The 27,457-nt window shown below is 47.7% G+C and overlaps 1 protein-coding gene across 1 annotated transcript; it reads right to left on the bottom strand.

Moving 5' to 3' along the window:
• On the bottom strand, positions 1–27,457 carry Tgm6 (transglutaminase 6). Its single transcript, XM_051144612.1, has 13 exons — positions 27,308–27,457; positions 14,331–14,504; positions 13,573–13,815; positions 12,712–12,830; positions 12,290–12,418; positions 10,246–10,423; positions 9,703–9,841; positions 8,161–8,264; positions 7,845–8,087; positions 6,112–6,444; positions 2,091–2,245; positions 1,746–1,879; positions 1–584 (listed from the first exon to the last, which is right to left on the bottom strand). Exons 1-13 carry the CDS (start codon positions 27,312–27,314, stop codon positions 431–433), a joined length of 2,112 nt encoding a protein of 703 aa, XP_051000569.1. The 5' UTR covers positions 27,315–27,457; the 3' UTR covers positions 1–430.

Here is a 27,457-nt window from a genome sequence, read left to right as displayed (position 1 = left end):
GAAAGAATACAAGTTTGGGGATAACACTTGGGTGAATGGCTGGGTTCTCCATCTTGCTCCGACTTTGCCTTGTGGCTCCAGCAAGGCTCCTCTATAGTGAGAGTGTTTTGGCCTAGAGACTTCTTGGGCCTAAATGTGGCCAGGACATTTGAAGAGATGAGAGAGACACAAGGAGCTGTGAGTTTCCTGGGCTGTGATGGCAAAGCTAACTAGGCCAAGGCGATGAGAGTTGTAGAATCCTCCTCTTACGTCAGCCGCTAGTCCCGAAGGTGAGGACTTACTGAGTCCAGCACCTCAGCGGGCTTGGAAGGACCTGCCTAAGCTCATGAAGGAGGGCAAAGACAGAAGCAGGACTAAGCCAGGACACCTGGCTCTCACATGGGAGAAGCAGCAGTTGGACAGACTCCTCCCCCAAGTCCGTCCTGGCCCATCACTTGGCTGTGGCCACATGGATGATCACAAAGCCCTTGATGTCTGGGAACTGTGAGCTGACAAGGTCCACCTGCAGCTGCCTTGGGCCGCTCTTGGAGGGGGTAATGTTGAACTGGACCAAGGCTTTCTCATGAGCCTGCAAGCTGGGCACCCTTGAGACAAGAGCAGGGAAAAAGGCAGACAGTCAGTCCTCTCTCTTTGAGTCTTGCTTGTCAGGTTGGGTGCCCCAGATCTTTAGGAGGATCAACATGTTCCCAGCTTTACCCTCCCTCTACCCCACTCCAGCCATGTTAGTCTCCCACTCCCTCCCCCGCCCCACCTCCACCCCATCCTGAGCACATCTTGCACTTCCCTTCTTGGCTTTTGGCTCTAGCTGCCCGTTCCTTTCCCAACACACCAGGGGACCAGAACCAGAAATCTCTCCCTAAGGAGACCTTCCCTTTCTTCAGACCTCTGCCTGGGAACCCTACTTTCCTTCTCAAAGTCAGAAAAGCACCTCGCATTGTTGTTTACTGGTCAGTCCAAATGTCAACGGCACCAGAACTTCTCCCTAACCCCACCCCACCGTCACTCAAGGGCTGACTCTGGTCTCCTAGACCATGGGGACTCATCCCTCACACTCTTCTCATGGGAACAGCCATTTTAGCGTCCCTAATAAGTTTCATGTTGCTCAGCGCACAGATTAGTATGGCCAAGGGCTGTATAAAAAGAGTAAATGAATGCATAAATGAATGAGTAGGCAAATGAGGGAGCAAATTAATCAAAGGATTGGTAGATAAATAAACCTGTCAAGACTGAGCTGAGTGAGTGAATAACTGACAAGTGACAATATGCATTAAAGAGTGGATAATGAATGAATAAAGGACAGTAAATGGGGTCGGAGAATCGGCTCAGAGGTTAAGAGCACGGCCTGCCTTCTAGAGAACGTGGGCTTGATTCCCAGCACCCACATGGCGGCACACAAGCTAATGTAACCCTAGATCCATGGGCTCCTGATGCCTCCTGGACTCTTCTGGGGACCAGGCATAAACATGGTGCACAGGCATGCATGCAGGCACAACCCCTTTATATATGAATAAATAAAAATTGAACAAAGACAGCAAGTGAATAAGCAAGAGGGTAAATGAATGAAAATATTAGTAATAGGTGTGAGTGGCAGATCTGCTGGGGCAGTGAATTCACGGCTAAATGGACATAGGCTGATGCTGTAGGCAGTGGGTGTGTTCCTGAAGCCCAGAGTCTCTCCTGCTACCTTCTCAGTGCCTCTTCCTTGATCTGGCCCTGCCCTTGTCAATCAATAGCCCAGCACTTACTCAATACTGAGCTGTCCTTGGAGAAGGCCACTGCCTTCTACCATCAGCATACAATCCTTGACACTCTCCGAGAGGGGGTTGACCACCAAGACTTCCACAGCGACTGCCACTCCTACCACTGCTGGGCCCAGCACCTGGAGAGGAGTACCCATGAATCACCCAGCGTCCTCTTCATCTCTACTTCCCTGGAGCCCACGGTTCTGGCTGAGCCAGAGAAATTGGGATCAGTTGTATCCACCTCCGCCCCCACGCATCTTGTTAGATGAAACTGCTGCCCAAGGCTCAGACCCCAGCTTTATATGCCCTCCGCTAGCTCTGCAGGAACATGATGGGGACAAGAGTCACCTTGATGATGAGGAAGTCCTCCAGCGTAATGTCCTTCTCCACCAGGAGCTTCTCCTCTTTACTGACCAGGCACATGGCAGCCAACAGGATCTTCTTGTCCTCTGTCAGATCATCTTTGTACTGAGAGTAAGATATTGTGACTGGGATCTTCTTCTCTGAAAAGTAGAGCAGATGGGGCGGGGGGGAGCGCTAAACCCAAGCCTCAGAGAGGGTCTTTTCTTACCCAAAAGTGCACAGCAAGTACAGCAAGGAGCCCACAAACAACTGGATTCAAATCCAGGTCAGTGAGTACTATAAGAACTCCAAGAGTGCCCAGACATGGGCACAAACTCTTCGTAATTATTCAAGATGGAAATGTTTGATACACCACCTGTCCACCTCACCTGGGATTTATTTATGGTTTATTGAGAGTTTATTATGTATCAGGTCCAGAGAAGACAGACATCAAACAATGGTTTTCAACTTCCAAGCTCACTGAGGGAAACTTCCTTGAAATGTCTCCAAATATTTCTTGACCGTGAGTGATTGGCTTTTGTCAGCTCCGTCAGCTGTGAGCCAGCATCACTGATATTTCTTGCCAGTGCACTCATGCTTGAAAGTCTATGGTCATAGGCCATGGCTCTCCAAGAGTGGTCTTAGGACCAGCATTATCAGAATCAACTAGAAACTCGTTGGAATGCAAATTCCTGAGCTTCATCTTACAGAACAAACATATATCACCAATGACGTGTTCGGGCAGAGCATTGGCACCAGTCTAGACCCCTGAGCAAAGTGGCTTCTTGCAATGTGCAGACCCCCAAATCATAAACTCTATTCCTAGTTAAGACATGCTGAGACTCTGATTCTCCACAGCACCTCAGGCAGCTGGCAGTCATAGTCAACTAGTGAACAGTCATCCAACGCAACAGATGCACTTTCTTCCCAAGACCATAAAGAACAGTCACCAAGACAGATCGTATTTCATACTGTATATAACATATTAATAAATTTACAAAATAGAAATAATATAGCATGTGCCCTCAGACCATGGCAAACCTAACAGAAAGCAATAAAGAAGAGAACTGGAAAATCAAAAATGCTAGCAGATTAAAGGATATATATTACTTGAAATAAAAAAAGATAAATCTCGCTACTTAACTCAGGCAAGCATTGAGCTCAGGGTTTTCCTGCTTAAGTCTCCTGACTATTGGAATTATATGTTTGTTCCTCTGTGCCTCACTCAATACACTTTTAAAAGAACACTGGTCAAGGAAGAAATATCAAGACACATTTTTAAATACTTTGAACAAAATGAAAATGAAAATTGAGAATGCTTTGTGGGGGAAATGCCAAAAGGAGAGCTTAGAAGGAAATTTTAATCATTCAGTATATTAAGTGAAAAGGGGGCTTTAAAATCATTAATCTAAGCGTCCATAGGAAGCTAGAAAATTAAGGCCAAAGCACAGCAGAAGAAAAGGCATAGAAACAGCTGGGCCTGATGGCACGGGTTTGTACGTAGCTGCCGGCATGGGTCTGTAGCCGTAGCTGGTGGCATGGGTCTGTAGCCGTAGCTGGTGGCATGGGTCTGTAGCCTTAGCTGATGACGGCATGGATCTAAGCCGTAGCTGACGGTGTGGGTCTGTAGCCGTAGCTGCCGGCATGGGTCTGTAGCCTTAGCTGATGACGGCATGGATCTAAGCCATAGCTGATGGTGTGGGTCTGTAGCTGTAGCTGCCGGCATGGGTCTGTAGCCTTAGCTGATGACAGCATGGGTCTGTAGCTGTAGCCACTTGGGAGGCTGAAGCAGGAGGACCACGAGTTCGAAATCCTGCTGGACCTACAAGACTACTCAAGTCTAGCCTGGGCAAGAAAGTGAGACCCCGACTCAAAATAAAATGAAAAAGTGAAGAGGGCAGAGCTGGAGCTCAGTATGCAGATTCTACAAAGCATAAAGCCTCATATTTTTAATTTGCAGTATTATAACAACCAACCAACCAACCAACCAGAAACACACACAGGAGTCATACAAAAAGAGAACCATACAAAAGGAAGATAAAGGGGATAATATTAAGTAGAGTAGAAATCAATGGACATTAAACAAATAAAAAAAATGTATTGAAAATCAACCAAACCCTGGTGCCCTCTATTGGACCACTTTCCCTTGGTTGGTTGGGGGCGGGTGCTGGTGGCACTCAGAGGAAGGGGAAGCAGGTTATCAGGATGGGACCTGATAGGCTGTGATCATATGGTGGGGAAGGAGGTCCCCATCTGTCACAGACCTAGGGGAGGGGGATAGGCTAAAAGAGGGATGGAGGGGGAATGGGAAGATACAAGTGAGGGGATAGCAACAGAGATATAATCTAAATAAATTACTTAAATAAAAAATAAAAATAATAAATAAATAAATAAATAAAAAATCAACCAAACTTCACGCTGGTTCTTTGGGGCAAAAACTCCAAACCTAAAAAAAACCAAAACCAAAAAGCCACCTGAATTTATCTAAAATTTTAAACCAAGTAAAATGATTCCTATGAAGAGCTAATAAAAATGAGCTATAATATAATATGAAGAGTGCACAGCATGGCAATATTTAATTAGAACTATGCTTTTCAAAAGGCAAACAAGCAGTGCACATTTAAAAGAAAAGCCTGTCAACAGTCCGTAGGCAGGTGGTGAGATAAGAGGCAATTTTTCTCTTTTGCTTTTGAGTTCTTTAATGAATATGTATTACTTTGAACATGAAAAAAAAAAAAACCCTAAAAGGCAGGAGATGTTAATTTATTCTATTATGAAGTGTTATTTTGTGATTAAGATTTTGTGACAAGAAATGACAAAAAGAGCTAAAAGATGTGTGGCACCTCCCTCATGGCTTTTTATGCCTGTCTAAGCCGACAAGGTGCATTTGCCAGGAACTGGTCCAGAGGGGTGACAGCAATTAAACTTTGTTTATCCGTATCCTTAGAATTCAAATGGCATGTGAGAAAAGTGACAGGGACAGACACATGATACTCACAGACATACACAACTCACACATAGATTTAGAGAGTTAGCGAAGATATGTAGGGACAGAGACAGAAATGGGAGACACATACAGAGACGAAAAGAAGAGAGACATACAGCTAGGGAGACACGAAGGGACAATATGTGTGATATGTGAGGTGGAGACAGATAACAAGACGGAGAGAGCCCACTTAGGAAAAGGAGGAGAGAGTAAACAAACGAGGTCCATCTGGGAAATCAAACACCGAGTGTGATGTGTTTAAGGCGCATGAAAAACATCCCTGCTGAATTACAAGAAAAGCGACATGGCCAGTTAAAATTATTCAAAAATTATCAAAAGGCCCGTGCCCGTGCCATTTTGCAGTGAAATGCCAAGTACGGACTTTAGGCAAATGTTCCATCAAGCGACTGAGCATCACTGGCAGGGACGAGCCATCCACTGCTTAGCCTGAGATAAACGACTGAGCACTGAGGTGCTGGGCACTGGCAGTCTCTGGGAGTGGGACCCTAGCCCTGCTGCCCTGGGTCAGGAGTTCCTCTAAGCCAGGCTGCCTGGGCTTGGGTTCTGTCACCACGTGTAGCAGGTGTGAATTTGAACTCTGGTTTTGGGTTTACTTCTCTGAAGGATGGAGCCACTGCTGGTATCTAGGAGGCCTGCAGACTTCAGAAAAGGAACACAGAGCATGTCCTGTGCTTCCTGACATGCTTTCAACCATGTGTTTATTTGGTCTGTAAATAATCACATTGGCTGTGATAACTAGGACATAAGTCACCCTCACCCTCAAGGCTGGTTTGCCACCTGTGAACTTACGTTGCCATCATAAGACAGTAAACCACATGATCGTGATTCCCTCCTCCTCTGACCCTCAATTTTCTTATCTGTAAAGTGGGGACAAGAGGCAGGCACTGACATCAAAGCTTAGGGCTATTCTCCCTGAGGATGAATATAAATCTGGGAATGCCTGTCAATGCTGTTCATCCCCCAGAGAATCTGGAAAAGTAGGTGTATTGGCCAGACCCCAGTAGACTACCCTGATCTTACCTTCTAGTGGCCCCAACTTCACTGTATGGGATTCACGCAGGATCTCTGCCACTGGCTTTCGGGTATAGAGGATGGTGGCGCCGCTCACATTGACTTGGACCCGCTGGGCCCTGTCGGTGAGGTTGGTCAAGCACAGAGCCAGCTTCAGGTCCTGGCCAAGCACCGGTGGCTCCAGCACCTTGAACTTGCCGGTGATGCTGGGCTTGGTGGCAGGTTTCAGGAGGTCATCACGCCAGAGGCGGGCCCTGTGGATCCGCCTCCTCCTCCCCCAGGCTTCCACGCTGAGCAGCTTCTTCACAGCTTTGCTGTACACCTGCCTCTCCTTCTGTGACCCTGCAGGGCACCCTCACATTAGGGGCAGGAAGTATCCTCTCCCCCAACCCTGGTCCAGACTCTGTCGTTCTGGGCAAACCCACCACGCTTGTCACCACCTTCAATTCCCACGGTTCTTAGAGGGCTCAGCACAAACTGGGAGCCCTTTGCCAAATTCCCTGGTTTGCATCTCTATTTAAATATACTTTACAACAGTTGCTAACACATCAGATCAGGAGATTTCACATACAAATGCAGATTTTCAGCGTCTTTGACAACTGGGCGAAAAGAAACTCATTATTACCCTCATATAATAGGATGCTGATTTCTTTTCAGGCCAAGGCCAACTCAGGACAGAACATAAAATCCCAAGACTCCAACATTTTGAATTCCAGAAAGTCTCAGCAGATGGTGGACCAGCTCTCCTCGCCCACCAGCCTACTTCTGATGCAACGAAAAGAGGACAAAAGGCTGGTCGTGGGATCCCTAGCAGAGATGGGATCCAAGGTGATGCTGTTGTCTGTGGGATGCCTGGGAGAGTTGAGGCGAGGTTTGGGGTGCTTCAACGCAGAGTGGCAGAGTGGTTGGTAAACATCGAGCACCCTACCACAAGGGGGAGGTAGCCCCATGGCTGTCTCACCAGTCCTATGGAACCTCAGATTATCTGGGCAGGGGCAAAGCCTGAGGGGCACGCTAGGGTGGACACAGCAGCTCTGGCAGAGACATCCAAAATAGCTTCTTCCTCCTTCCTGTAACCTGCTAGTGTCGCCCGCTCTGGTTTGTGTGCAACGAGCAGCAGTGACAAACTGACTGGTTTGAAGCAGATCTTGATCGCTTGGTAGCATGTCTTACAAGCAGAAATGACTGGACATATGGGTCAGATTACCACCCTGTCCAGGGACCTGATCCCTATGGGAAAAGGAGACCTTCAGGGTACGGTACTGGAGGCGGCAATGAGAAAAAACATCCAGCTGTCTTATTTCTCTACCCCAAACAAATGCAGGTTCTTCCATAAACCAGGAGCTAGGACTGTGGCAGAGGCCTGGGAGGTGACAGACTCCAGTGGCTGCTACTATTGTTTTGCACCGAGTCTAGTCCGTGTTTCCTACTTGTAACACCTGCCACTGTCCCCATGATCACTCGCTGTCCAATTATCACCCCATGTGCATGCTTATACAGTCCTTGGCATATGGCAAATGCTTGAGGAAACAGCACTAGTACTGCTGTATATGGGAAAGCTAACCCAGGAGAGCGGCCCAGCCAGCAGAGGAAGCAGATGCTGGCAGCACAGTCAATGCTGTGAACTACAGCTACTGTGTCTGTTCTCACATTTGGAGATCTGGCCCCAGATTTTCCGGGTGCTGTCTGAAGCCCACAGACTGCCACAGGGAGGCTGATAAAGGCTGTCCCACGGCCCTCACCTTCTGGATACTTGTAGAGGCCTGTGACGTCCACACGAGAGTCACTGCCCACGGCTTTGGTGCTGATGCACCTGCCAATCTTCTTGGTGTCTGAGTACACGCGCTCCCGCCTCTGGTCCTCATGCCACAGCCAGGTGATGTAGTCTGCATTGACCTCAGCAAAGACGAAGGGGCCGTCGTGGGCTAGGTGTATATCACCCTCACGGATGGCGGTGACTGAGGTAGGGCCACACTGGAACATGCCTGGGCAGGAGGGGTAGCATGAGCAGTGTGCTGCCGGGGGGGGGGGGGGCTAGGTCTACCCAATGAGCCCTACCTTCACTCTCCTCCTGGGGCGTGGCATCCAGAACCTGCCAGCCGTCATAGGATGGGCCCAGGTCCTGTCGTGCAAACCAGCTCTCATTCCAGACGTGGAAATTCCTGCCGGAGACGCATAGATGAGGCAGCTGTGTACCTACAGTGGGGGAAGGCCCTATTGTAGACCGGCCAGTGCTGGGTCTGCACCTCATGAACCACTTATTTGCCTTGTCTGATGGGCACATTCACATTTGTGTGTGCATGTATGTACATACATGTATCGACAACTTGCTTTCATGATACCAGAAATACAACTGCAGGTAAGGCCAAGGAACTTTTGATGCCACTCAGATCTGGCTGATGTAGGCCAGGCTGGTTTGCAATCCCTTACATAGGCCAGGCTGGTCTCTGATCTTCCTTTCTGAGCCCCTTGAGTGTTAAAATGACAAGCATGTGCTGCTGTGCCAGGCAAAATGTCAGGACATCATCGTAGCCAATTGTTATGTGTGTCTTTATGTATGTATATGTGAGTGTATGTTTATGTGAACATGTGTGTAGTGTATGTGTGTACATGCAAATATACGTGCCTGGGCATGTGTGCATATGCTTGTGTTTATGTGTCTGCATGCTTGCATATTTTTGTTTGTGTCCTTGTGTGTTTGAGTGCTTTTATGTTTGTGTGTGCTTGAATGTACTTGTGTTATGTTTGTGTGTGCTTGAATGTACTTGTGTCTGCATGATTGCTTGGTTGTGGGTGTTTGTGCCCTTGTGTGTATGAGTGCTTGTATGCTAGCATACATTTGTATGTCTGTGTGCTTGCATGTTTGTGTGTTTTTGTGTTTATGCATCCTTCTACTTGTATGTTGGTATATATTTTGTTTTTGTGTGTTTACATGTATGCAGGTACATGTGTATCTGTATGCCTGTTTTTATTTGTGTGCATGTGTCTCTGTGTGTGAAATGTGTGTGTGTATCCTTGTGCATATGTGTGTCTTCATTTTAATGAAAGGGATAGACAGGAAGACAGGAAAGCCTCCAACACTATAATAAATGCTGGGCAGAAATGAGGGGTTATACCAGAGAATGGCTGTTGGAAGCCTACTCTAGGTAAGTGACATCTAAGATGAGGCCTGTATTCAAACAAATTAGCCAGAGAAACACCAAAGGGAACAGTATTCTGGGTATGGAATAGTATATACGAAAGTCAGGAGACAGGGGATTCTTCGTGCGCTCAAGAGCTGGGAATTGTGCTTATCTTGGATGGGGAGGGTGCAGGCAGAGTGTAAGCCCTGGTGAGGAGGTCTGGGCTACTGTCATCTTCTATGTGCACAGCGAGAATATGAGATTAGGAGCAGTGGTCACTCATACGGGGGTCACACAGGAAGCAAGCAGCAGAGGGGAACCTGATTCCTGTTTTACTGAACTGGGGTTAGGAAGGGCAGTAAGAAACACGTGGATAAACATCTGGGGCTTAGAGGGAGGTGACAACATCGGGAAGGAATGTCTGACAAGGAGAAGAGAAGAGGCTCGGACACTTAGGGCTGGGCAGCCCGGGACCTACCACATGCTGTCTTCAGTCAGGTCCTCCAGGGTCCGGCCAAAAGAGTCCACATATTTGTCCACACTCAGATTGCCATCTGTGTCGTGGGCTGAGTTGAAGTTGGACACCACCCTGGTTGCAATCCCTAGGCACCTGAGGACTGTGGAGCAGGGAGACTGTGGTTGGCTGATCTGCCTCTCTAGACTCAATCCCCAGCCTCTCCACTGTAGTGCTCCTCCCTCAGAACCACCAAGTCTTCTGTATTCTCTCAGAGGCTTCTGAGGATGCTACTGTCACCCTCATCTGGATCCAGACGACAATGCCATCCATGTACCTTTCTGAGGGGATCTGAGGACCACAGGGCTGATCCATGACACCCAATGAGGGATGCCAAGTAAAAGAAAGAGCAACACATTTCAAACAAATGAACTGTTTGGTTTCTCTCTTCTTTAACCAGATTTCTATTTCCCTTTCATTAATGAAAACTGATTGCAGCGAATGCAAATCGATGTAAACATATGCAAATTTAAGGGCTGTGTGTGCTGAAGAGAAATCTTTCCGTACCTGTGCACATGACTCCAGCGAAGACCCAGCACTGGCCATATTTGACTGGCTTGTACCTGCCCTTGAACCACTTCTGTAGGATGGCCACACTGCCACGCCACTTCAGTGGGCTGGTGCCACCGCCATATTTGCCCTGCCACTGGCCTTGTACCACACCCCGATCATTGTTGCTGTTCACCTGAGCAGAGGAGCTGCGAGTCAGTCACTGGGCGGGCATCCCCGCGCGCACTGTAAAATCATCTCCAAACGTTGGAATCGCAAGTCAAAGGGACCACTCTTTGCCTTTAAGTTGCCTGAAAAGTAGGGCACTCTGCTTTCTTAAAACAGCTCTCTGTCTCTCTCTCTCTCTCTCTCTCTCTGTGTGTCTGTCTGTCTGTCTGGAATGTAGATCACATGATTAACATGCAAACACCTCTCCAAACACAAAACTGAAAGAAAGCCTACTTTTTACACTTGATAATTTTCAATTATCTTCAGTTTGGATAGTCTGTTGTTGTCAAAAGTCACCTATGATTTGGGGGCATTTTCTGCTTTAAGTATCTGTGTGTTAGTTAAATTTGGGGCTGTTAGAGGTAATGTACGAAATCAGAGCTGCAGCCAGGTGTCTGTTGAACGCTACCATGCATCAAGCACTGGCCCAAGGATTACCTATGGATTAACGTATGCCAGAGCGTTACCTTGTTTTAAGTCTACCAGGTAAAGCCTCTTATCCTCTGGTGTTTTCCCCCAAGAGGAGAAAAGTGCATTTCAGAGGGATTAGCAGACTTGCCCAAATTGATTAGCAAAGGAGTGATTCATGAGTCTGGGACTTAGATTTGCAGCTGGCATGGCTGTCTCTGGGCTGCACTGTGACAGGCCTAGGAACCGTCACTGCTGCCGACCCTCTGGCCTCCATCATCCTTCTGAAGTCTTGGGGGATCTGAGAGCATCTAAGAAATACAGATTTACTTTTAGAATCCCAAGTCCCCAACCAGGACCTCATCACCTGCGAGGTAGAAGGTTCCACAGAGGACCAGGAAGTCTCCTAGGAACAACTGGGAAGCTTCAGCCGTGATGCCCCAGCACTATGGCTGCCTAAAGGGGACCTGGACTAGCACAGCACCCATAGACAATGCTAATGTTGAAGAGGACAATCCCATGGGGCCCTACCCATAGACAAAGAACTATAGACAGCTAAGGAATGGTGAGAGTGGGAGAAGCTGGCTTCCTTAGGGAGGAGGGCCCTAATTTGTTATCCAGTACTAAGTGGCCAGTCCTGAAATCATATACATGCAGGTAACACCAAACAGACTAAGCAGGCTGTATTTATATATTTAAATATATATTTAAGCATTACACACACACACATACACACACACAGACACACACTTGCTTGTATGCATTTACAACAACACCGGGGGTGTGGGGGGAAGGCCATGATTTTGAGAGGGAGCAAAGGGAGAGGTACATGGGAGGAATTAGAGGGCAGAAAGAGAAAGGGTATAATGATGTAATTGTATTTAAAAAAAAAAAAAAAACCAATACAAGTAGTAGGCTCGCTTGGTGCCTTTTGTGGCATATGTCTGCCAGCTTATGATACGTTAAAGTAGGCGCTCCTTTCCTGGAGAAGTAGGGGTTGGGCTTATACTCTTCCGCCTGAAATGTCCAGGGAGTGCTTTTGATCACAGAAGTGATGGTCACTGGCCAGTCCCAGTTTCTAGTCCCCTCTAGCCTGGAGGCTTAAGTGAGGGTTGGGAAGTCCGGCAGGCAGAGCATGAGCAGGAAACCAGGAGCTACCAACTACCTGAGCCAAAGGCTTGAGATATGTGACTCTCCCTGACCACTTGGGAACCCCCCTGCAGAAGCATCCAGAGGCTGGGGCAAGCCATTTTCATGGTGCCCTGCCAAACTCTTAGCCTACACACTTGAATGTAACACAGGGTGCTTGAGAGCATAGAGTTTGGTCACACAGCAGTGTGGAATGCAAGAGGTGACTTAGTGAGATCCCTAGGGTACAGTGCCGGGACTAGTTTGGGCTATGCAAGGATGGTAGTGGCCTGCTTACCATGGCACTGATGATCCTGGTGACATAGACTGGATCATGGCGGTGGGACACATCAGTGGCTGGGTCGTCCTGGTGACTAGGGCTTCGGTCCAGGATAGAAAGGCAGATTTTCAAGATGTCCTCTTCAAACTGCCCCCAGAGAAGCTGTACTCAGAGGCCAGAGACTTATCCATATTCCAGGCCTTCCCGCAACCCCACCTGATCTGTCCCTTGTGTCTGTGCCATTTGAACCAACTCCCCCTGGGGACTTTAAAAATCCTTCTTCAAATGGCCACCGTGGAACCAGAAATCCAACCTTTCTAGGAAGAGGTGAGTAGATAGATGTCTCCTAGGTTGCCTTTATCACACCCCAGCCCAGGTTCCCTGCAACCCGGGCCCCCCAAGCCCCCCTCCCCGCCCTGTCTGATTGTGCCCCTGAAGACCTGCCCGTAGTTCCAGCCCTGGGCTCGGATGTGCTTCTCCACGCCTCGGAAGATGATGCCACTGTCGTTAAGCACGTACTCCTGCCTCTCCTCCTCTGAGTCCAGAAACACATCGTCATCTGAAAAGCAGTTAGCGGGGCCCGCGTGGGCTGAGGTTTTCTCCCTTCTGCCCAGGGAAGGGCTTAGCAATATGACGGAACCTGGCGCCTGACCTGATGCTGACAGGGCAAGGGGCTTAGTGGCTCCATGCCCTTCTCTGCTAGGACTCACCTTTTCTGTGTGCCCCCCACCCCCAGTAGGGCCTAAACCCCTTGAATCTTGATATGTCTGTTGCCCCACCTTGATCCCCGCAGCACAGCCTTATATTTTGTAAACATTAACAAGGTCCTGATCCTAGCTGACCTCGTAAAGCGACCTGTATATTGCAGCACCAGCTGAAATGAATTCCCACCACATCCACAGGAGTTAGGTCTATTTTTATTCCCACTTCGCAGGGGCGGAACCAGCCACACCGAGGGATACAGCTTAGTAAAACGACCCACACCCCACCCTCACCACCGCTCTTACCCACTCCTGAGCCTCTCCTACTTTTCTCCCGCCCCATTTGACCTCTGGCTTCCTGACTCTCGCACAGGCTTTATTGTCACGCCTGATATTGGGGACCTCTTCCTGGTCCTGGATTTTGGTTTTTGTCTTTCTATCCCTTGACTTGCTTTCAAGCCTTCTTCCTCTTTCACCTGCCCTGACCCCACTCCGCACCCCCTCCTCTCGCTGCTCCCCGCCTCCACTGCCTTGGGTTGGCCCACCTCCGAGGAGGATGGCTTCCAGGAGACCCTCGGCCTCAGATGTGGCAGTTCCTACCTGGGCACCAGGGATTGAACAGGAGAATAAACTGGCCCAGCTTTCGGTCGCTGTGTTTTCGGCGGGAAGAGGCCCTGCCACTCAGCAGGTATCGGCCAATGACTGCATTGGAAGGACTCGCGAGGCTGACCGTGATTGTATTCTCTGTCTGCTCCCCCTTCGCAGCTGTCCAGGTATCGCCTATTTCTAGCTCCCCTGTCCGGAATATGACTTTGGTGTGGAGAGCCTCAGATGCCTGGGGCCCTGGAAAGGAGGAGAAAGGATCAACAGACTGCCTCCTAATGTTCCTTTAGAGAAGAGCGAAAGCTATAGGCTTGAAAGTCCAGATTCGGTCCTTCAAGCTGGAAGGCTGTAAAGGGAAGGACTGGGCAGGCTCAGGGAGCCCAGGGAAAGAGTTGGCATCTCTCAGCTTTCATGGCTCCCTACCATCCCTTGAGCAAAGAAGAAAGTGTCAGCTGGCCTTTTATCTGGCTGGAAAAGGAAAGAAGAAGTTGAGTTCCAAAAGTGGCGGACTTTTCCATGTTCATCAAGAGCTCTGGATTTCTTTCTGTACACAGGGCTCCAGAGCGGTCCCCTCACCGACTGGCTGCTGTGGGCAGGTGGCATTTTCCATCTGTCCCTTGGAAACTGTTATCAGAGGCCCCCCGGGGATTCAGCCAGTTTCCTAGAGACTTCCTTCCCCCCTATAAAGCCCAGGGTACTGACTGGTCATTAAATCAGTAGCCTGTCGAGGGGCAGCTCTTGGCAAAGCCTTTTACCTGTCTCCACGGTGAAGATGAGGGTTTCCTCACTCTCCAGGACGCCACTCAGCTCCAGGGTAAGCCTGAATAACTGGCCCCTCCGAACCACCAGCTCAGGGCAGGGGTAATCTTGGGTGTGGTGGGCAGAACCATTTTCTGAATTCTGCCAGCCCACCTTGGTGATCCTGACCCCTGAGTAGGGAGAGGAGAGAAGTGAGGGCAAGCTTTTGTATCCAGCTCTGTACTCCTTTCCCCGCCTGCTTCACCCTGTCAGTGCTGGTCCATCTATTTAGGACAGCCCATCGGTTCTTGTTCTCAACTGTACTTAGGTTCTGTAAAGTTCCTATGATACTAGGTCTTCAATCCCAGCAGAAGCAGAAGGATCTCTGTGAGTTTCAGCCAGCCTGGTCTACATAGTGTGTTCCACTATGTAGCCTGAGCTATATGGTGAGACCCTGTCTCAAAACAAAAACAAAACAACAAGGCTCCAAGCCCCAAACAAACTAGCAAAACAGCAAAAACCAATAACAACAACAACAAAAACCCAAAACCCCACACAAACAAAATGCAAGAACATGAAAGTTGGAACTAGAGAGTAGTTTCTAGTTGAGATTCACCCAAGAACGTAGATGTATTATTCAACAATTTTTTTTTTGCTATTGTCTGGATGTCTGTGAATAGCTGAGAAAGTGCCAAGAAAATTGGTTTTGGAGTTAAAAAATTTTTTTTTAGCAAGTAGGCTAATTCATATCTAGAGAACAGATCAGTGTGGAGGGCTGCTGACACATTCTTTTCATCAGTCTGGTGTCTGGGTACCAAGATAAATTGATGAGCAAGAGAGACATGCTGTGGTGAAGCTCAGTGCTCATGGGTAGGGCCTCTGAGTTGACGATGACGGGGATCAGAGCCTGACTTGGCTGTCTATTGGAGGAACCAGTTTCTACTTGATCTGTCTGTTCTCTGCAGAATGGGAGTAATGACGCGACTGGAGTGGTTGTGAGGACAATTCCTTGTCATTGAGAGCACTCAAAATGTGAGAAATAAACAACTGTTAACTGCCATTATGTTCCAAACCTGCAGGGGCATCACCTGAGTAGCCGAGCCCACACTTGGTAGATTACTGTTTAGATACATGCTGTGAGGAGGACAAGAGCTGGAGGGACAGTGACAGAGGGGCCTGACTCAGTCTTAAGAGCAACAAACAAGGTTTCCTTGGGAAGGTGGCATCGAGGCAAAGTCTTCAGTTGGCGGGGCCACTCTAGGGGAGAGAAGAATGACGGATCTGAGCCCACCCCAGAGTCCTCACCCTTTGTCTATCCGAGGCCCCTTCGTGTAGGTGTTGGGTGTCATACTGAGTGCTGGGGACCCAACAGTCTACACGGTGGCTTCTGATACTTGGGGTGAGGTTCCTGTCAGGCTGGATTGCTGCCAGCAGCAGACCACCAAGACTTGGAGGGAGATGAGGACTGGGCTGTGGTACTTGTCTGGCCACGTGTGCTGTTGTGTTAGCAAGTCCCTCCACGGATTTCTCCTTCTGCTTCTAGTCCACTGCAAGGGGGAAGCGCCCTCTCCTGCCACGAGTCCTCGCCACCCAGACGTACTCGCTGAAACACGAACCAAAATAAACCTGCCCTTCTTCTATGTCAGGTGTTTACTTGTTAACACACACGTTGCTGGAGCTTTCCAAAATGTGTTCTGTCAGCAACAGTAATGCTGTTTGAGTTGAGTTTTGGTCCCCACCACATGCCATGGGAGTAAGTCTGCATTTGTGGCTGGTGACTCCCTGGTATTTTACATGCCGCCTGACCAGAATGCCACGCATCCTGATAAAGTTGTGATAAGCATTCATATGCCTAACTGTATTGAGCTAAAATTGATTTTTTAAAATTTACCTCTTATAGTATATTTAGAATATAATAATTTTTGAAACAATAACTGGAGTCAGTAATACGCATCAAATTCATTTTAAGAAATTAATGACAAGAGAATATTAGCAATCTGTTCCTTATTTCAGAGTTTAGCTGAGGGAAACCAGAATTGCTACCTCATGCTGTGCACCATTTATTTATTTATTTATTCATTTATTTATTTATTGTCAGCTTGACACAAACTATAGTTATCTGGGAAGATAGAACCTCAATCAAAGAATATCCTTCATCAGATAGTTCTATGGGTGTATCTGCGGGGCATCTTCTTGATTATTATTTGGCATAGGAGGGCCATTTCACTATGGGTAGTGCCATCCTTACCCAGGAGGATCTGAGCTGTATGAGAAAGGTGGCTCAGCAAGCCAGTGCATGCAAGCTAGGAGGCAGAATTCCTCCGTGACCTCTGCTTCAGTCCCACCTCCAGGTTCTTGCTTCGAGCTCCTGCTTTGGTTTGCCTTGATGACGCACTGTGACCTGGACATGTAAGCTAAACAAACCACTTCCTCCCCAAGCTGGTTTTGCTCAGTCAGTGTTTTATCACAACGACAGAAAGTAAATGACGACAAATAGTTTCTGTGAGTCAGGAGCTTGCTCAGTGCTCCTCTGGCCAGTGCGTAAGCCCGGGCTCCTCGTGGGCTCAATCCCATCAGCTGGGCTGTTCTTCTCTGCAAGCCTGGTTGGGCCTAGAGGACCAGATTCAAGTGGGCTTCACTTACATGGAGAAGCGGACCTAAGTTGAGAACATCAGTCTTCTCCACATGGGGCGCTCCCTGGGACCGCAGAAGGGTCCTGTACCTCTAAGCAAGTGATCTAAGAGACCCCGGAGGAAGCTGAAAAACCTCCTGTGTTGTGAGCTAAGAAGTCTTACTCTGTGGTCCCCACCATATTCTATGAGTTATGGCCGTTACAAAGGCCTGCCCAGATTCAAGGAGAGGAAACGTCCTATTTCTCGATGTATCACCCGTATTTTAAAAGCAACACAGAAGGGGTGAAATGCAATGATGTGATATGAAGTAATATTATTATGGGTTAGATATAAAATGTGCCCCCTAAAATGTGTTGGGCACTCTGTCCCTAGCTGGTGGTGCTATTTTGGAAAACCCTGGAAGCTTTGAGAGTTGGGTCTTAGGTCTGTTTCCCATCTTCATGGGATAAAAGCATCCTGGGGGTTGGTCTGGTGCTATATATTCTTACTTTAATTACTCCCCCCCCCCCGCTTGCTGTCTTTTCTGAGCAGACATTCATGTACCCCGAAATGACATTTGTAACTCTTGCCTCCCAAATTATCCCTGATTGGATATTATCATTGCTGATACAGGGCTGAGTAGGGAGAGGGAGGGAAGCGAAGGCATGCAGTTTCAGGCGGGGTGGGTGGGTGGGCGCAGGGAGGTCAAGAGAGAGAGACCACAAGGATGAAGATACAGGAGGGAAGGACAGAGGACAGATTCCAGAGCAGATGATAACTGCAAGTGCTGGGGACCTTGGATGAGTGGGAGATACATTGATAGTAGGATTAGTAGATTAGATTTTATGTTCAGCTCTGCTTTAGCTTTTGAATAAATCATCGTCTCCATGTGTGGCTATTTGGGGAAATTGCTGGTTGAGGAGTAACTAGTCTTTACTAATATATGAATGAATATTAATTATTAATATTCACCAACAAACCCACATGCTCAGGCACCATGCTTTTCTGCCCAAATGTCTGCAGCTAAGTGACTATGGCCTGAAACTGCTGAATCTGTCATTCAAAACAAACCGTTCTTTCTTTAGGTTACCCTCTGAGATATTTTGTCATAGCAACAAGAACTCTACCGTTAGGAATATCTTTAAATAGTTATTTCCTGCCTAGGGGTAACCCGGCTCCTGCCTTTATTTTGTTTGGTGCATACAGCAGGAATACACTAATTGTGGGCAGAGACAGTAGTTTTCTAAGTATTTTTATGCACGCTGCTTCTTTAAATCTTCATTAACCATTGTGGGGGTCTTATGATCTTTGCAAATGGAAACAGAAAGAGTTACAGAATTTTGTAACCAGTGGGGCATGGACTCTGGCACTGGAGTCTGTCTGCGTGTAGAACCCTGTGCACTGCTACCTTTACTTCTGACACCTCAAGCATCATAGACCCAGAAATCTAGGACTCTAAAATACAAGAGGACCCTGCATCGTAGGCATTAGAACAGCGGTTAGCAAGGGTTGTGGCCTGAAGAAGGTAGGTGTGGTGATTTCAGGGAGACATGTCCCCATAGTCGCAGGCATTTGGATATGTGGTCTCCAGTTAGTGGCAGTTAGTGCTACTGCTCAGGGAGCATTAGATGGTACGGTCTTGCTGGAGGAAGTACGTCATCAGGGATGGGCTTTGAGATTAAAAGCCTCGACCCACTTCGAGATTTCTCTCCGGGCTTCATGCTTGTGTTTGAAGATGTGAGTTTCCTGCTCTGGCTGAATTTCTTGCTGCCAAGCCTCCCGGACACGATAGAGTCCTGCCCCTCTGGAACCCTAAATCAAATAAACTCTGACTTCCCTAAGCTGCTATTGGTAATGGTGGTTTGTTTTGTTTTGTTTTTGTTTTATTACAGCCATAGAAAAGTAACTAATACAGATGTTGGTACCTGAGAGTGGGCTGCTGCTGAGAAGAACCTGGCCATGTTGTTCTTTGGAAGAATATGGAAGACTCTGGAACTTTAGACTAGAAAAGCTGTTGACTGGGGTAAGCAGGACTTGGGCTGTTCTAGCAGCAGCCCTGAAGATAGCAGTGCCTGCCGAGAGTAATGTGAACTGTGGAGGCTTAGCTCAAGGGGGTCCAGAAAAAAGCAAAGTTTTTTTTTTTTTTTTAAACAGTAATTGGGCCAGAAGCCATTCATGTGATATTTTGGCAAAGAATCTAGCTGCCTTCTGGACTTGTCCTGAGATCTTACCTGGAGCTAAATTAAAAAGTAATTTTGTAGGCGAAGGAAATTTTAAGATTGCGTGATGTTGGAACTACGATATGGTGATTTTTTTGATAACCCGTATGCAAGTCTACAGTGAGGAAGAGCAAGTGGGCCAAAAAGAAATAAAAAATGTACAGTTTAGAGAGAAAAGGAGTAGTAGGGTGTCTAATGTCACAGCCCAGTCACATGCACTAGAAGAGAGACTGCCATTGTTAAGGAGTTTTGCTCTGTTCTGGAATAAAAGGGAGGGTTCCCTCAGGGGGAGATCTCACCCAGCTAAGCTTCCAACCTGTGAAAGAGTGCAGGCAGTTATCTTTTCCCAGAATGAAACTGAATAAAAATGTTGGTGCTGATGTGAGTCGAGGGGACCAGGGTCTGTCCCAGTCTGGAGCCACATTTGGCAGTGTTGTCCATATGGCGCTGGCTTTATGGGCATGAAGGATGGAAGAGTAAAGAGGTTACGGATTGTTCCTGTGTAGTTTCAGAGAGTTGCTGAGGCCAGACAGCATGTGGCAGGGAGTCCTTGGATGAAGGTCCTGAGAGGAAAAGAGGCCCTCAGAGGCCATTGCATTAATCTGTGAAAGCGAAGCCTGGATGGCATTGGAGATCAAAGATGTTGGGGACGGCAGAGACATGGGACGTCTGTCTAGAAGAGCTGCTTACAGGAAGGGAGCAAGCACAAGAGAGAGATGTGTGTTGCCGGAGGGAAAGCTGGGAGGGTAGAGCCACCTAAGCCCTTTGACAATAGACATGGGACTACAGGACTTGACATTTTCCTAACTTGTTTCTGGTCTTGCTTTGGTCCAGTATTTCCTTCGGTTTCTCCATCCTTCTCTACTGGAATGATAATGTATATGCAATGCTATTATATGTTGGAAGTATGTACTTTGCTTTTTAAAAAAAAAATTCTCAGGGGGTTACAATTAAAAGATTGCTTTGAGTCTCAGAAGAGACTTTGGGCTTTTAAACAGTGTTGAGATCATGAAAGACTATTGGGACTTCTAAAGTTAGATCTAATGTATTTGGCACTGTGGTATGGTCACAAGCCTATGGGGAGCAAGAATTAGGATATGGTAGCCTAGATGAGAAATGTCCCCCATAGACTCAGGCTTTGAACACTTGGCCCCTAGTTGGAGGCATCCTAGAGGAAGTTTAGGAGGCGTGGCAGCAGTGTGTCACTGGGGGATGGGCTTTAGTATTAAAAGCCTCACACCGGTTTCTAGTTTTTTCTTTCTTCTTTGTGCTTTGTTTGAGGCTCTGCGCTCCCGCTGGTGGCTCCTTGCTCTGGCTGCCATGTCTGCCGCTTGCCGCCACTTCCTCAATAAGATGGGCTCCTATTCCCCTGGGACAGTAAGTCAAATAAACTCTCTCTCGTATAAATCGGTCAGGTCCTGGTCTTTTATAACAGCAGCGGAGAAGTAACCAATGCACTAGGTAAAAATGCCTACCTTCGTAAAGATTCTAGTACCTTCGTATAATCTTTATTTTTTTTCTTTTTAGCTCACTGAGCATTTTATTAGAATTTGAAAGAAAAACAACAGGGCTGTAAATATCAGCATAGGATAGAGATGCCAACAGGGAAGAGGAGAGCCATGCCTCCTCCATTAGGCTCCTAGAAAGCAAGCGCATTCAGCAATAGATATCAAAAGCCACCGTGAAGAAGGCAGGGGTGGGCAGGGTTCTTCAGCTAAACCATGAGAAGGCACAAAGAGTCAGAGAAAGCACATTTAGGCTTGTGGTCACTGTCCAAAAAAAGATAGAAGGGAAAGTTACATTCTCTGAGTTGGAGCTGGAAAAGTGGACAGGATAAACTTGTTGCCAGGAGGATGTTAGGTCCAAAGGACTCTCCGTTTCCCAAAGCAGTCCAAGTATCCAGAAACAGGCTCAGCCTGGACTCTAGGAGGATTTCTGGTTGTTAGATAAAAGCCACGATTCCTCAGACACGTGTGAAGAAGCTGGTCCCCCTCTACCAAAAGCAGCCATTTTCCTTATCACTGGCAGAAGGAACACATGACTCCTGTGGTGACATAGCATACCAGAGCCCATGTTGGCCTCCAGTCTCCTTCAGCATCCCACATACCTCTCACACATAGTCCATGCTAGCTCTTCTCACTTCCTCCCCCATGCTAAACTCCCTCCAGCTCATGTACTTCTTTCCCCAGCTCCTAATTTTCCTTATAGCCAGGCTATTTCTCAATATCTGGCCACACCCCCTCTCTCCACCTCCTTCCCCCATCTTTCTCCTCCTACCCTTTCTTGCCTATCTGTGAGAAGGATACAGATGTCTCAGAATGTGATAGGTTCTGGTTCTGGTTTGATCTGCTTTGACCCAAGACCTAAGCACCTTCATCAAATCCCACCCCTTTATATCCAGGCATGACAAGGCTGAGATAGTTACATCCCAATAACCACAATCCCTACTCCTACTTCTGTGGGATGAGTCAGTACCACTGTCATCATTAACTCTGACTCTCAGGGACCATCTCTCTCATAGTTTGCCAGACCAGGCTCAAGTTTCCTCAGCTCACTTTCCTTCCTTCCCTCTTCCCTTCTCTCCTCTCCTCTTCTCTTCTCTTCTCTTCTCTTCTCTTCTCTTCTCTTCTCTTCTCTTCTCTTCTCTCCGCTCCTCTCCTCTCCTCCTCCTTCTTTTCTCTCTCTCTCCTTCTTTCTGACAATATTTCATGTAATCCAGGATTCCCTCAAATTTATTATGTAGCCAAAGGATGACCTTGAATTCTTTTTTAAATTATAATTTTCACTTTTTTATATTATAATATAATTATGTCATTTTCTTCAATCTCTTCCTGCCAGGTCCTCCCATATACCTGTTGCTCTTTCAAATTCAAATTCTTTATCTTAAATAGTTTTTCTGTGTCTCTGTGTTTCTCTCTCTCTCTCTCTCTCTCTTAAATGCATAAACACAACCTGCTCAGTCTGCATAACATTTTTGTAGGTAAACCTTGGACTCTTTATTCTTGCTGTTATAGCCTAAGTGCCAGCAAAGGCACCTGCCACTAGACCTGGCTCCCTCAGCTGAATTCCTTTAAAATATATTATTATGAGTGTGTGTGTGTGTGTGTGTGTGTGTGTGTGTGTGTGTGTGTGTGTGTGTTCGATGTGTGTGTGGGCATGCATATGCATGCATACTGTATATGAGGAGACATGGGTGCGTTGCTCACATGTGGAGATCAGTGGACAACTTTATGGAGTTAGATTTTCCCTTGTACTTTTTCGTGGGTTCTGGGGGCTGAACTTAGGTTTCCAGGCTTGCGCAGTAAGCACCCTGACTGCCTACACCCACTGAGCCATCATGGATTCTGGGGGCTGAACTTAGGTTTCCAGGCTTGCGCAGTAAGCACCCTGACACCCACTGAGCCATCATGGGTTCTGGGGGCTGAACTTAGATTTCCAGGCTTGCACAGTAAGCACCCTGACACCCACTGAGCCATCATGGGTTCTGGGGGCTGAACTTAGGTTTCCAGGCTTGCACAGTAAGCACCCTGACTGCCTACACCCATCGGGCCATCATCTCACTAGGCTTCCACTGAATTGTCGCAGCCCTCGAGGGTAGCTTACCCACCCTGACATATTAACACGCTCTTCCTCTTGCTAAGCTAATATACTTATCCTTTCAGCTCCTTTCCATGTCCTCATCTTTCAATGTTGCTCTTCCTTTTATGTCTTGGTGGTTCTGCAGACACAGTAACCAGGGAACCGTGAGCTGCCGTCTTACGGCAGCTTTATACCTCCTCACAGTTCGGGAGGTCACTGCCCCCATCTCGGTATGGTCTAGGCCTGGAGATGCTTCTGAGGTGACCCGAGTCATCTAGACCCGTCAACATCACACCCATCAGAGTGAGATGGTGGCCAGGCCTCGGAGAGCAAGGGAGGCAGGGGGCAAAGCCACCACTCCGGTGCTCACATCCAATCCTATCCTAACTGGGGTCTCCCTGACTTAAAGGGACAGTGAGACAGGAAGCATGGAGGAGGAGATCTGACCAACAGAGCAATGTAAAGGAGGAGGCAGATACATGCAGGTTACAGGTGTCCACAAAACAGCATCGCTCACCCTTCATCTCAGCTCAGATGCTGCAATCTGAAACCAAAGCCTCTGTCTGTAACCATGGTCAAGGATGCTTTAGACTTGCCTGCCGATATGTTTCTCCTCTGGACTAAAAGCTCCACTGCAGTCAGCCCTGGCTCCCAACCCTCCCTGGGCCTTAAGAGCCTGGGTTAGGGCTTGAGACTTAACAGATGCTCCGTGAATATTAGATAAGTGGATGAATCTCTCTCTCTGACCCTTAGATGGGATATGATGAGGAATCTAATGCTTACCTACTGCTGCCAAGCCCTGGTGGGACCTGGGCAAGCTGCTTCCTCTCTTCTGGGCCTCAAGTGGTTCTATCTGTGAAATGACCCAGAAGGACCTAACAGGTTGGGGGTTCTGTGGCTAGCTGCTGAAACAAGTACCTCTGGTCCCCAAGTGCTCCTCTTGATCTTCTGATCAGTGTGCAGATGTAAGGATGGTTACACAGCTCCTTGCCAGGTGCCAGGGAGGGGCTGGGATGGGCAGTACCTGAGCTGGAACATCTCTGGTTGACAGAGCCTAAGGCCTGAGGACAATACGGAGAGCATATTACCAGCCCCTAGGCATTCTCCCTCAGGGATATGAAGGGTGGACATCCAATAACTGGACCAGAGCCTAGGTCAGAGGCTGTGCTCACCAGGCAGAGAGAAAGAAGGGCGCGGTATGAGCACTGCAAGACACCCCGCCCTCCCTATGGCTTCCCTGGTTCCTTCCCTTTGTGCACTCACTGCCTCCTCCTGGCCTTTCTTTGCATTTTGAAGAGGTACTATGAGCACAGGTTCAGAGGTATGCAGCTGAGTCCCAATATAGGTTTTATTCCTTATGGGCTGTGCACACTGCAGCAAGTGAGTAAATCTCTCTGAAACTCAGGCGCCAGGTGGACACAGCTTGTTGTTAAGCCCTGTCACCAAGTATTAGAGGATTAAATGAAACAGTCCATAGTATTCAGAGCATCACCTGACACATACTAGGAACTCAGCAAATATGTTTTAATTGTGTTACTGTCATCAGTATTTAAGCAATACCTCCTGGCTGCCACTCCAGTGTTCGGCCAATTAGTGTCATCCTGACTCATGTACTTACTGCCTATGTGGCCCTGTGAAAACTGTTGGGCCTCTCTGAGGTTTAGCTTTCCTTCCCTGGGAAGTGGTGGCTATAAGACCTTCCTTCTATGGCTTGAGAAGCATAAAGTAGGCAATGACCAACTGTACCAATTAAACAAGGAGATTTTGGGAGTGTAAGAAGCCACTAACAAACACTGTTGAACAACAGGTTCCAACCAGAAGGGACACTGTCACTGTGAATGAGACACTTGGCACAATTCCAGACCCACAGTTATGAACTCTGTAGATTGGGGGGGGGGTTTAAAATTATTGCCTCCTTGCCAAAAATACTTCCCCTCTCTTTACCTACCTACCCACAACTCACACACTGACTTTCCTTTCACTCTTTCTTATTCAGCTCTGCCTGAAGTTACTGCCCTGCCAGCCTTGGAATGACTGTTTTAGTTCATCCTATTCAAGCCATTCTGTTGCTATGGAGACACCGAGGCTCAAAGTGGTCCAGGGATCTCTTCTATTGTATGAATGCGAACATGTCATTTCTCCAGCTCCAGGGGCAAGAGTTCCAGAAACATCCCATTGCTCTACAGGCTATTCTGTTTGGCCCCGCCCCCAATCCCATCCTGGCAGCTTCATTCCCTTCTCCTCTAGCTTATGTATTTACCAGCTGTCCCCAAGGACTGGCAGAACAAGGAGGCTGATGCGTAGAAGTTTGTGCCCCACACACATCGCTCTCTGCCATGATCTCCACAGCTACCCAGTTTCCACACCTCTCTTCTTCCACACCACAGTGACACCACAGAGCTAAGTGACAATTCTCTGTCCCAGCCTGGCATGGCACCCAGTAAGACTGAGCACAGAAACCAGACTCAAGCCTCAGTATAATTGTTTTTTAATGGGCCCCATTTTGACTCTTTCTTTGGTATGCATCGCAATCGTAAGCACCTGAACTCCATAGCTAAATGCTTAATTGGAGGACTTGCCTAAGGCCTTCCTGGGGCTCTGGCTTTATCCCCCTGGCCTTCCTGCTCCTGTTGGAAGCCAGAGTCTCTCAGAGAAGTAAATAATGGCCCATCAACTTCAACCAGTGGTTCCTAAGCACCAGTACCACACAGAGTGTTCTACTAGCTCTTAGAATTTCTGATCTCAAAGTCTATTGCAATTCATTGATGGCTAAAGGGTCTCACTGCATTTGCTAACACCGACCAATTGGTAGTAATACTGAAGACCCATGCTGAAGAGAATTCTGGGACTATATCCAGGCTCTGTAGGAAAGATCTCTGGGACCAACTAGTGACATCTGCCTGCACAGGGCAGGAAAGAGGTATTTTTTGTAATGGACATATTTGTTATCAGGCTTTTATATCTCATTTATCCATGCTCAGAGGGAGAGAACACTCCAAAGAAGGCAGGAGGACCCAGGTAGCCTGAGGAATTGAATTCAATAAAACATTCAGTTTATATTCCAGGCATATTAGCTCTGACTCCAACATTTCATTTTATTTGGGTGTGTGACCTGTGCATGTAAGTTTACATTTGCATGAGCGAATTCAGGTACACATGTTAGAGGCCAAAGGACATTCTCAGATGTCAGTCTTCACCTTCAGCATTGTTGGGGGACAGGGTCTCTGTTGTCTGCTGCTGTGCACGTTAGGCTGGCCGGCCAGTGAGCTCTTGGGGTTCTCCTGTTTTAATCTCTCTCTCATTGTAAAATACTGGGACTACAAATGAGTGCCACTGAGCCTGGCTTCACATGCCTTCTGGGGATTTGAACTCAGGATCTTATGAGTGTACAGAAAGCAAGCCTTTGCTCACAGGGGCATCTCTCTAGCACTTGACCCCCATAGTTTACAGTGGTCACCTATGCAAAGAGTTACAGATCTGGTACTGGAGCTCCCTCGCTGACTTTGTCCATCCTCAGCAATTAAGTTTGGATTCATTAAATCAACACATAGGGCAAGAGTATGAGGGTCATGAAAACCTCTAATCCAGAGGGAAACAAAGCCATCTCTTTCTACAGCAGTGCTGATGGAGACGCAGCCTCCACTCAGAGGATAGCACCTATCTAGGAGCCAGGCAGGCATGGCTGCCCACTAGCGTTATCAACTTCCATGAAGAAGTTAAACTATGAAACAAGGAAACAAGGAAAGTTCAAAAGTAAAGAACTAAAGAAGAGGTGATTCATGCGTTTCCCCAAGGTGTAAAGTTGGGGATATCCCTTAGCGATCTCCGACTGCAGGTTCCTGGTTCTGCTGTGTTCCTCACTGTGCCCCAGAACTTAACAGGGTTCACTGTTCCTATTCCCTGTGTTGGAGCCGTTCCTTGGGGACACATTTCCTGAGTCTGTTGTCCCTTTTAGGCCCACATGAGCTATTGTGTGGTAGAGTGAAGTACCCTGGCTCCCCTCTCAGCAGGCCTGTGAAACCATTTATGTTATAACTCCCGTAGTTCAGATGAGGCACCAAGGGCAAATCTCTCTATGAAAAGCCACCTGACACTTTTCACCTCAGAGAGAATTGCACTTCCCCTCAAGTACGTGGGTTCAAATTAGGAGGGGACGTGGCTCATGAAGTTCCACGTGAGACTTCTTTCTATGTCTCATCTGACCCATGGTCCCCAACTATGTTCAGGAATGTCTCTGAATCTGTATAGTGTGTGTGTGTGTGTGTGTGTGTGTGTGTGTGTGTGTGTGTGTGTGTGTGTGTGAGTCCTTCCTTCTTGTTTCAGTTCCTGCTTCCTTTAGTTTATCAAGACATACAGGACAGATCTGACTCTAGCTGAGCCTTGGCCATGATTCACAGAGTAATTCAGGGCTAGCTCTTCCATTTCTTGGTGACTCTGAGAGAGTATCTTGTGGACTAACCAAATCTGAAATCCTAACAAGCAAAGATCAAGGTTTCATCCCAAACAGCACCTCCCATCCCACACGTGCAAAAGCTCCTCTCAGGAACACCCACCACCTGAGGTCCCCAGCCACTGCCTACTCACCTGCCATGCAACAGCCAGATGGACACCTCCGTCCCTGTGCAGCGGTGTGTAGATCGTCAGGGTTGTGTGCCAGAATCTCCAGTCAGAGCCACATTAATGAAGAACATCAGAGGACACTCCTAGGCAGCGAAGTCAGAGCTCAGGAGAAGA

Source organism: Acomys russatus, chromosome 4, assembly GCF_903995435.1.
Source record: "Acomys russatus chromosome 4, mAcoRus1.1, whole genome shotgun sequence".
Lineage (NCBI taxonomy): Eukaryota > Metazoa > Chordata > Mammalia > Rodentia > Muridae > Acomys > Acomys russatus.
This window is presented reverse-complemented; position numbering and strand designations above follow the sequence as displayed.

What these genes read in the sequence shown, in the direction of transcription:
- Tgm6 (XM_051144612.1), bottom strand. An exon ending in CCAGGATCATCAGTGCCATG is followed by an intron (nt 10,424 to 12,289) that starts GTAAGCAGGCCA and finishes TCCTCTGCTCAG; the next exon opens with GTGAACAGCAACAATGATCG. An exon ending in AGGACTTCCTCATCATCAAG is followed by an intron (nt 1,880 to 2,090) that starts GTGACTCTTGTC and finishes ACTCCTCTCCAG; the next exon opens with GTGCTGGGCCCAGCAGTGGT.